This window comes from Bactrocera neohumeralis, unplaced genomic scaffold, assembly GCF_024586455.1.
Source record: "Bactrocera neohumeralis isolate Rockhampton unplaced genomic scaffold, APGP_CSIRO_Bneo_wtdbg2-racon-allhic-juicebox.fasta_v2 ctg3583, whole genome shotgun sequence".
Classification (NCBI taxonomy): domain Eukaryota; kingdom Metazoa; phylum Arthropoda; class Insecta; order Diptera; family Tephritidae; genus Bactrocera; species Bactrocera neohumeralis.
The window spans coordinates 1-11,482 of NW_026090845.1; the positions used below are offsets into that span (position 1 = coordinate 1).

The 11,482-nt window shown below is 34.8% G+C and overlaps 1 protein-coding gene across 1 annotated transcript; it reads left to right on the plus strand.

The window, feature by feature from the left end:
* Positions 1–6,435: 6,435 nt before the first annotated feature.
* On the plus strand, positions 6,436–7,367 carry LOC126767014 (uncharacterized; the record flags this gene model as incomplete). Its single annotated transcript, XM_050484638.1, has 4 exons — positions 6,436–6,636; positions 6,712–6,839; positions 6,899–7,183; positions 7,304–7,367. Coding segments are annotated over exons 1-4 (536 nt in total), but the record flags the coding sequence as incomplete, so codon positions are not given.
* Positions 7,368–11,482: the final 4,115 nt, after the last annotated feature.

An 11,482-nucleotide genomic window follows, 5' to 3' on the forward strand; every position in this document is an offset into this window, starting at 1 on the left:
TCGAAAAAACCAATCTAGAATACCCACAACTGAATGACCAAATGGTGAAAGGATAGGTGGGGAACCTTGGCCCCACCCGTCAGCTTTTTTTTTTTATTAGAGGCTCATGTAAAGGGGATGTCCTCAAGAAATATATTCTGAAGCCATTACCCAACTTCAAAATACAGAACTAGTTCCTTGCCATTTTGTTTGTGACCAGGGTACCAATTTTCAAAATTTCGCCAATTTGTTAGGTGTTTCAATGTCACGGCCTTTTTTCAACGTTAATGGTAAGGAAATATGTTTTTTTACGATAGCCCCCATTTATTAAAATGTAATCGAAACTGCTTACAAAATATGAAAAATAAAGTTGATTATAAAAATAGTCGCGTATGTTGGTCAGATATAGTCCATTTTTATGAAACCGACTCTAAGTCGAGTTATCGGTGTGCGCATAAATTAACCGATGCTCATATTTACCACAATACCTTTCAAAAAATGAAAGTTAAATTCGCGTCTCAAGTGTTAAGTAATACGGTCGCTTCAGGTATGCTTTCTCTTTACAGCTCGGGAGCCTTAAGCTCAAATAGTATGAGCTTTATTAATACCGCGGATTTCGTTTATTTTTTCAATAAATTATTCGATATTTTTATACTCTCGCAACAATGTTGCTAAGGAGAGTTTTATAGTTTTGTTCACATAACGGTTGTTTGTAAGTCCTAAAACTAAAAGAGTCAGATATAGGGTTATATATACCAAAGTGATCAGGCTGACCAGTAGAGTCGAAATCCGGATGTCTGTCTGTCCGTCCGTCCGTGCAAGCTGTAACTTGAGTAAAAATTGAGATATCATGATAAAACTTGGTACACGTATTTCTTGGCTCCATAAGAAGGTTAAGTTCGAAGATGGGCAAAATCGGCTCACTGCCACGCCCACAAAATGGCGGAAACCGAAAACCTATAAAGTGTCATAACTAAGCCATAAATAAAGATATTAAAGTGAAATTTGGCACAAAGGATCGCATTAGGGAGGGACATATTTGGACGCAATTGTTTCGGAAAAGTGGGCGTGGCCCCGCCCCCTACTAAGTTTTTTGTACATATCTCGGAAACTACTATAGCTATGTCAACCAAAGTCTACAGAGTCGTTTTCTTCAGGCATTTCCATGTACAGTTCAAAAATGGAAGAAATCGGATAATAACCACGCCCACCTCCCATACAAAGGTTATGTTCAAAATCACTAAAAGTGCGTTAACCGACTAACAAAAAACGTCAGAAACACTAAATTTTACGGAAGAAGTGGCAGAAGGAAGCTGCACCCAGCCTTTTTTTTAAATTGAAAATGGGCGTGGCGCCGCCCACTTATGGACCAAGAACCATATCTCAGGAGCTACTAGACCGATTTCAATGAAATTCGGTATATAATATTTTCTTAACACCCTGATGACATGTACGAAATATGGGTGAAATCGGTTCGCAACCACGCCTCCTTCCAATATAAAGCTATTTTGAATTCCATCTAATGCCTTCTCTGTATAATACGAGTATAAACATTAGGAACCAATGATGATAGCGGAATAAAACTTTACAAAAATACGGTATTTCAAAAATATGTAAATGACGTATTATGAAATCTCGATTATCACTTTACCATGCGAGAGTATAAAATGTTCGGTGACACCCGAACTTAGCCCTTCCTTACTTGTTTTTATAAACTTTGATCTATATTTCTATTTTAAAATGTTTAACCGTTAGCTAGTTTTTAACAACCTACTTGCACTTTTTCCTATCGATTGCCATTTACTGCACTTTTTCTAGTTTTCTTTCATTTTGAATATTCTGTGAATAATTTTTTTTCCTTTCCTGGAATTTGTCATTTATAAAACATCTCACTGTGAATAATATATTACACACAAAAATTTTTACAAAAATCGTTTTTATTAAAGAAAATTTTACGGTTTCACATGTAAGTACTAGCTGTATGCTAATTTTTGACGCTGACTGTATATTTAAATTTTATTTTACATACATATTTTTTATTTATTTCTATATGTTTATTTGCAATTTAGAGATGAGGCTCCAACCCAACTATTTCAATCGGCACCTCAACTAAAAAGTTGCAGCGTTAGCAAAATTTATATTTGTATTTGTGGAAAACATTTTCACACAAAGGAAGTATCTTCGCATCACATCATTAATGAAGCTCTTCCTGTGCTAGGACTCGACGAACGTAGCCAGCAGTCATCGCAGTGGGTTTTGCCGCCAGTTTTTAAAACATACGATGCTTAAAAAAACCGATATTTTACAACCTGATGATACTTCAGTTGGAAATCCAAATTCTTTCGAAGAGTTTGAGAAATATTCACGCCTTCATGAAATAGAAATGAAGTGCAACGATGAAGAGAATATCTCTGTTTGCGACCACGAGCATTACGCTCGAGTAGCTAGGCGGTTTCAAAATAATGCTTTGAAACAAGCCAAAAACATTAAAGAGCTGAAAAGAAGAATTTTCTTATTGACAAGAAAATGTCAAGCTCTGGAGAAGAATATAATTTTAACAGGAGATGCAAATGACCATGCAGTTACCTTCGCAAAAATGATTAGCAGGAGTGTTGTGGAATCTGATAGTTGTCGGAATCAGAATTGAAACCGATCAAAAAAAGCAGTGGTGCCATGAATTCAGACATTATTGGTTTGATATTCGAAACAGAATTTGTATCGGTTTTGGGTGTCACGTAAACCAATTTTATCGGTTTTGCTGTCAGAAACAAAGCAAGAAGATATTCGCACACAGATTTGAAATGTAAGTTTCTTAAATTCATGTTATTTTATTGTTACGAATTGATTATCTTTATTTCAATAGGAGAAAACATAAGAATAAAACACGAAATGTCCTAATTATTGAGTTTTGAAAAAAAAAATGCGGATATTTAAAGAGGAGCCTGCTTTATAGGCTTAAAAAATCTATTTTTTTTTTTTTTTTGGGAGGGAAAGAAATAATTGATTAAAGCGAAATTTCTAGGGTTTATAGTTATATATTTAAACATCACCCGAAAATTTTTGGGATACGAATTCTTTGATATTCTGCCTTAGGGAAGCAGTTGCCCGATGCATCTCGCATGTGCATTTGTCGGACGGCGGGCAGTATGCAGGTCGCAATTTCTATCGGAAACAAAAAATTCAAAAGAGATTCATATTTGTTAATAACTTTGTTCAAGTTAAACTACGAAAATTTCAAAAAATACGTGTTAAATTCTAAAAAATTTTAAAATTTGAAGAAAGAAGTGTTTTTTGACCAAAAAAATTTTACGTATGTATGTTCAAACTTAACTTTTCTTAGCTTTTTTTTGTTTAAATATAAGATAATTTAATGCCAAAGATAATAAACTTTGCCCCAATTCCATACGTGTAGTTTTTTCTATCCTGTCCGCCAATTAAGAAAAATCGTAAGAATGAAAACCGAGAAATCGCGCGTCAAAGTTTTCGCTTTCTGCCCAAGCGCTCATATAGTACATACATACACTGGCGGACATAATTATTCACACATCCCTGAGTTTACCACAAAAACGGTTGTATCTTTTAAATAATGAAAACTAGGTTATAGTTTTGTTCCAAGGAAATATTTATTCATATCTCTGGTATTTTAAAATAACATTAATTTTACAAATTAATTTTCCATTTTAAATAAATCTGCAAAAATTGCATTTTACTTCGTTTATGTGAGGGACAAAATTATTTACACAACTCAAAGTCATGCCATTTACATTAAAAATTTTAGCAATAAATTCAAACGAAAGCATTGGAGAAGTACCGCTATGAATGCTACACTTGAAATTTGCAATTTTACATTGAATTTCCAACATTCGGTATTGTTATTTGTGCAAGTGAGTTGTCGATATTGAAAATGGGTCGTAAATTAAAAGAAACTACCGTCGAGGAAAGAAAAATAATTTTAAATTTACATAAACAAAATAAGTCAATGGCCGAAATTGGTAAACTTGTAAATAGAAGCAGATATACTATTTACAGCATCATAAAGCGCTTTAAAGGAGAAGAAGACCTTCAGAGTCGTGCTCATACCGGCAGACCCCGTATGCTGACCAACGCTGAAGAACGGCAAATCCTAAGAAAAGTTAAAAAGAATCCCAAAATTACTTCTACGCAGGTGGCAGCAGAAGTCCGTGAAGAAATTGGGAAACATATTCACGCAAAAACAGTACGCAGGACCTTGCATCGTGCTGGCTACAGTTCAAGTATAGCGCGAAAAAAACCTCTCGTCAGCAACTCTAATAAAAAAAGAGGGTGGACTTCGCAAAAGCATACAAAGATAAACCATCTGAGTTCTGGAGCAACGTTTTATTTAGCGATGAAAGTAAATTTAACATTTTTCAGTCAGATGGCAGAATACGGGTCTGGAGAAAACCCAATACTGAACTTGAGAAAAATAATACGATAAGTACAGTAAAACACGGGGGTGGAGGGGTCATGGTATGGGGTTGTATGTCAGCGGCGGGTGTTGGAAATCTCGTATTCATTGAAGAAATAATGGATAAAAAAGTTTATTTGAATATACTAAAAAATAACTTAAAAGAAAGCGCGCAAAAGCTTAACCTTGGGGAACACTTTTATTTCCAACAGGACAATGACCCCAAACACACTGCTCAGGACGTGCGTATATGGATCATATACAATGTGCCTCATATTCTTCCGACTCCTCCACAGTCTCCAGACCTAAATCCCATAGAACATTTGTGGGATGAACTCGGTAGGCGTGTAAGTAAGCAAAATATTACCAGCAAATCTCAACTAAAGGAAGTTCTTCAACAAGAATGGCAAAATATAGAGCCCAGTGTGACAAAAAAATTAGTTTACTCTATGCAAAATAGACTAAAAGATGTACTGAAACAAAAGGGTAAGCCCACTAAATATTAATTTTCATATTAACAAAAGTGTGTGAATAATTTTTTCCCTCATTTAAATGAAGTAATATGCAATTTTTGTAGGTTTTTTTTTAAATAGAAAATAATTTGTAAAATTAATGTTATTTTAAGATACCAGAGATATGAATAAAGATTTCCTTGGAACAAAACTATAACCTAGTTTTTATTATTTAAAAGGTACAACCGTTTTTGTGGTAAACTCCGTGATGTGTGAATAATTATGTCCGCCAGTGAATGTATGTATATAACTATGTACATATCTACCAGTGCTCGGTCACTATTTCCCTTCTAGCTTCAACAATATTTCAAATTCCCATATATAACATTGGGAAATCATTCATTCGAGAAATGTTGTCTCTTAAAATATTTCTTTTAAAAACTTTAATAGGATTGCTTCCAAATGTATACATTTGCTAGTTTTGTCACATTAATAAACAGCTGATTCGAATATTGGTTTTGCGTATGTTCGAAAAGACGAAAATCCAATCAGATTCTGTGACACCATTGAAAATCAGAATTGGTTTGCAATTCTGACAGCTAAGCAATTCTGTCTTGGATTCCACAACACCCCTGTATGAAGACGAAAAACTCCTACAACGAAAAGGAGAAGGCAACGCGACGACTTGGGGTTCGCATTGCCCCACAAAAAAACACTTTTGCGTTGGCGTTCGATCCGGTATGTCTGCCCCGGTATCGACGAGAAAGTCTTGAACAATTTGAAGAAAATTTACTACTAAAAATGCATGCGCAACATGATCATGAAGTACGACACCGAGACGCAAGATGGACTGGCATCGTTCAAAGTAGTCCGAAAAATATTTGCCATCGACCAAGCGAACGTTAATTTTTAAATGTGCCCCAAATTTGAAAAAGATGTCGGTGTCTAGAGCTACACAAATATTCAGCAATTCGGTCGCCGCGGCAATAGATATGGCAATAAAGCAAAATTTATTGGGCTCCGATGAGCATTTAAAAAAATGTGCCAAAGCAACCCAGCTGCTGGTCAAAAGGATCTGATGTGAATGGCCTGTTCGACGAATTGGATTGTAAGACGCTTTACAATCCAAATCCGCAAAGACGGCCAATACAAAGAAATTGAATTGATAAAATGAACAGGCTAAAAGAGCACATCCAATACTTAAAAAGTATAAAAAAGCCTAACATCCAAATATTGTGCCTGTATTCTTTTGTATTTACAATAAATGCAATGATTGCATTGAGCGGCGATATATTCGATGAATAACCTACGCGGTTATTTTATAACCTACTAAAATATGCATTGTTGCATTGGAAAGCAGTCGAAATATACTCGAAATTGCGACACTTCAGTTTCTATTGTGAATATATTTGCTTAAATTTGACAGCAACTGAAAAAAAAAATTCGCAGGAATAAAAAAAAAATGTAAGTATGTATAAATTTGAATTTATACATTTTTATTTTTTATGCATACAAATATACTTACATATACATACATATGTATATGTATAATAATTTTATTAAATTGTAATTAGGAAAAGGAAAAACCGTGTTAGATGGACAGTAGATGCAGAGAAATTGCTGCTATTGCACTGGACAGATAGTATAGAAGAATTACGAAGCGCAAAAAAAAAATGTTCATATCTTTGCGCTTTTGGAAAAGGAATTTTCAAAAAAGCAGATGAACTACAGTGCAGCTGAAATAAAGGAAAAAGTGCATAATTTTACCAATCGATACAAGTAAGTGCATTTAAAATTAAAAAAGTATGTTTTGCTGCATACTCACAGCATTATAATATGTATTTTATTTTATAGATTAGAAAAGAATGCGGTGGGTATGACTGGTGGTTCGCCTTCCTCTTGGATTCACTACAAGGAGTTGGAAGAAATACTCAGTGGCAATAAGGCAGTAAATTTCAAAGAACTCATGCAAGAGAGTATAGGTAATATAAAAATAAAATTTTTGTTTGCTCTTTTATTTATTATTTTATTTTAATTCAAGATGTGGAACCAGAAGACAACATTAGTTGCGCTGCTATCTACCCTTCGACGAGCAGCCAATCCCAATTCATTTCAAGCGATGAGCTTGCAGGACTTTCGACGACTCCGAAGTCTGCAAAAAGAAGAAAATTAACCCATGAGCGCTTAGTAGAGAATTTGGAAAAAACTTCAGATATGAATGAGAAAGAAATGGAGTCCATGAGAGGGGTGCAAGAAAGAATGGTGGAACTAACCGAAAAAGCGGTTCTTTCGGAAGAGAAAAGGAATGATATTTTAAAAGAAATGAGTGAAAATACGAAAAAATTTTATAAGACCTTATTAATTTGTTAAATGAAAAATAAAAATAATTACAAATGTAGAACAAACTTACAAAATGAATTCGCAATCGCTCTTCTAATTGTTTCAGGTTCTGCTTCAAAATCTGCTACAGCATCCGTGTGCTCGGGCTGTTCCAGGCGTACACTACTTTCGTAAGTGGTTTGTTCTTCTATCCATTTGTGGTTGATGACATCATTATGACAATTTACAAAGTTATGCAATGTACAGGCTGCTTTAATTATAAGAGGAACATTTTTGATGTGGTTGTCGACTCCTTTCCCTATTCTCCTAAAACGAGCCTTTAGGTGTCCAAACGCATTTTCCACCACTCTTCGGCATTTGGACAATTGGTAATAAAAAAATTTTCATGCTCTGGAGGATGTACTTGGAATGGATAGGGCTTCATTAGATTGTTGGCAAATCGGAAAGCCGAATCACCCATAACGTCCACAGGAACATTCACGTCATTAATAGTTTTGCTTTTGCAGTGAAGATTGGGTCCTTCAATGCAGTATTTAGTTTGCTACATTGAAAAATTTTTGAGTCATTGCATCGACCTGGGCAGCCAACATTAAAGTAGAGGAAGCGATATCTGGATAAAAAAGAAATTTATGAAAACATCAAGTGAAAATTCATTATACCTCTAACCTATAATCTACAAGGGCAAATAAAGCTGTGGAGTACCACCCCTTATAATTGTAATAGCCCGTGCAATCCTTCCCAGGTGGCCGAACTTTAATGTGGCAACCGTTATGGCACCAAGCCATTGCGGAAAGCCAAGCTTCTCAAACCCATGAACACACTCATCCACTTTTTCACTGTTCCTTAATTGTTCTGTCAAATAAATGGGACGCAATGATTGCCACACTTCTTGGCAAAAAACAAGAAATATTTCGCTGACGATTGCCTTCGAAACACCGAATAGTCGTGCAACAGTTTCATACTCCGTCGAAGATTTTAATGTGTAGACGGCAACTGCTACCCTCCTCTGCAATGGGATGCACTTCCTATAGCATGAATCCTGTGTGGTAATACCTTTGACATATTCACATAATATTTCAAAGGTTGCCCCGCTCATGCGAAAGGTTTCCTTAAAAACGCGGGGGTTCGTTGATGGAACATCCTTTTCCCGGAAGTTCCCATGTCGCTTCTAAAGTATACATATGTATTTAAATGTGTTTATAATTTATTGTGCTTTTTGGAACAAAGTTCCTTACGGCAGGCTTGGAGAAGATAGGGGTTTTGCTGCGGGACCTAACTGAAAAAAAAGTGATAGAAAAACCGTAAGAAATAACCCGTAAGAAGAAGACTGTAATAGCATTGACAGACGGCAGCGTTAAACCAGATTAATTGCATTTTTCGGGATTAATTCAGGAGTTACCACAGCTAACTCCGTTGCTGAATCCAAAATAACTCTCAAAATTTTAGGGAGTTTGTGAGATTTTCGTTGGCAACATTGTTAAAAATGGCCAATTTTCATCTATTGTGAATGAAATACAAGCAACCCTGACAGCTGTTTATCAAATTCTCAATATAATATCAATAAAACTTCTATGTTATGATGCAGTTTTAAAAATAATGTGTTGATATGTTTTTGTAATAAAAATGGTTTGGTGAAAATTGGTCGGCTAACAACCGTAATGTTTATCTTCTATCAATTTTCATTGAAAATATTATAAAAAGGACAATGAGCTGTTTATGAGAGTTTCAAAATCGCATAGCTGCCGTCTGTCACCTACAAATTTGGATCTGATTAAGTGCGCAGTTAATCCGGATTAACGCTGCCGTCTGTCAAGGCTATAAGATCGCTAGTTATAGCCTACCTTTAGGTTTTGAAAATAATTAGGCATGAAATTTGTAACATTATTGTTTATGCAAATTAGTTTTGGGTGAAAATTGTGCTGCAACTAAGTACGTTTATGGGGAGTTGAATTGTTGCATATTTTTTGGCGCAGGTTGGTTAATGGTTTGAGGAAATAACCCGTAATAAAAAGACTGTACGATCGCTAGTTATAGCCTACCTTCAGGTTTTGAAAAATAATTAGGCATGAAACTCTGTAACATTATTAAGGGTATTCCCTTGCTCTTGTAAAACCCTTGCACGGTGCAAGAATTGCATATATTTCCTCTTGGTGCACCGGCACAACAACAAACACACGCAGAAAATTATTTGCAATGGCTGTAAAATATGTCAGACCAAAACCTATGTATATTTGCGTGCAATGTCACGCAAAAATATAATTACAACCCTGTTTTAGCTGTCATTTTACATAAAGACATATTACGTGGTTGAATTGTTGAGGAAGGTAAGTTTTAAAGAGATTTTATAATTTCTATTTAAATTATAAAGATTTGTTAGTTTTTTTTGTTAAAATTGTATGCAGAAAGTGCGCCAATTCACATAATAATAGTCATTCAAAATAAATTGACCGAATCAGCCGTTCATATTTCACTAGATGTTGCAATGGGTGCTCTCGTGCTCTTGTATATTTCGGTATAGTATTTTTGCAATTTGCAATCTTGCAAGAGCAAGAGAATACCCTTATTGTGTATGCAAATTAGTTTTGGGTGAGAATTGTGCTTGCACTATTTGCAAATATTTCTATTTTTCCTATGTAATTTTATGGTGTCAAACAAAAATAAAGACACATATTTTTTGTTATTTTAGTTTTTTAGTTATAATTTGAATTACTTTTTTTATTTTACGTAATTCATTATTTCTTAAAATACTAGATTTTCTTAATACTTATCTGTACTTAAATAAAAACTAATCAGCGAAATTTGAGAGAAGAACGTGCTATTAGGGAGAATGAACCAGGATGCACTGGAAAACTTTTTTTTATAGAATTCGCACACGAAATACAACATATTGTTGCAAGGCTATTGTCTAGGCATATACATATATATATATATATATACATACAGTTTGTCAAGAAAATGTTTTTACAAGCCCAAAAATGTTTGATTTGACTCTTCCATTGTAAATAAAATGAAGTTAAGTCGTTAAAAGCTCTTTAATTTTTTACTCAACATACATATATGTAATGCATAAGCAGTCATATAACATAAGCACTGTCGAAAATTTTGTAAAGAAAATAAAAAAAATGTTTCGATTCCTAGAAATTTGAATTGATGGAGAAAGTACCGTTGACAGCGACACGTCATCGCGATAAAGCTAAAAGTTAGTGTTGAAGTGAGCATTAAAGAATTAGGTTGTAAATTTAGAAAGTACTTTTTTATTTTGAAATGCCGGGTAAAAGAGTGGCCAGTGACATAATTCAGCTAGTGTATTACAGTTTTTATGACGGGAAAAGTGTTGCAGATGTATCAAAAACATTTTCCCTTAGCAGACAAACTGTTTATAATATAATTAATCGTGCGGAAAAGGACGGAAGATTGGATTTGCGTAATTTGCCAGGGAGGCCTAAAAAACTATCTGCCCGAAATGAGCGCCGAATAATAAAAAAAGTGTATAATAATCCCCAAATATCAACAAGAGCTATTGCAAATGAGATTTAATTGGAGTCTGGTGTTGATATATCGCATGAAACGGTTCGCCAAGTACTTCTAAAAAATAAGTACTCTTCACGAGTTGCACGAAAAAAACCGCTATTGTCACAAATAAACAAAGAAAAGCGCCTGTCGTTCGCCACAAGTCATATTTCACATAGCGATGCTTTTTGGGAAGATGTAATTTTTTGTGACGAAACGAAAATTATGCTATATTATAACGAGGGTCCTAATAGAGTGTGGCGTCAACCCTTAACAGCCTTGAACCAAAAAAATATTATACCAACTGTTAAGTTCGGTAAGCTTTCCGTGATGGTATGGGCCTGTATTTCTAGCAAAGGAGTTGGAGATCTTGTTTATATTGAGGGTCATATGGATGCTACGCAATATCTAAATATTTTGCGGTCCCACTTACGAAATAGTGCGTCTAAATTTGGGTTCGAAGGAAATAAATTTAAGTTTTATCAAGACAACGACCCAAAACATAAGGCGCTTAACGTAAGAACTTGGCTCCTTTATAACTGCGGTAGAGTATTAGATGCACCTCCTCAGAGCCCAGATCTCAACCCCATTGAGAATTTGTGGGTACATTTAAAAAAGAAGGTGGGAAAAAGAAATCCGAAGAACCGAAATGAATTGATACGGTATATTAATGAAGAATGGGAGAAAATCCCTGGCGAGTATAACCTAGAAAAACTAATTAAATCAATGAAAAGCAGACTATAGGCAGTTATCGACTCTGGAGGTCAACACACAA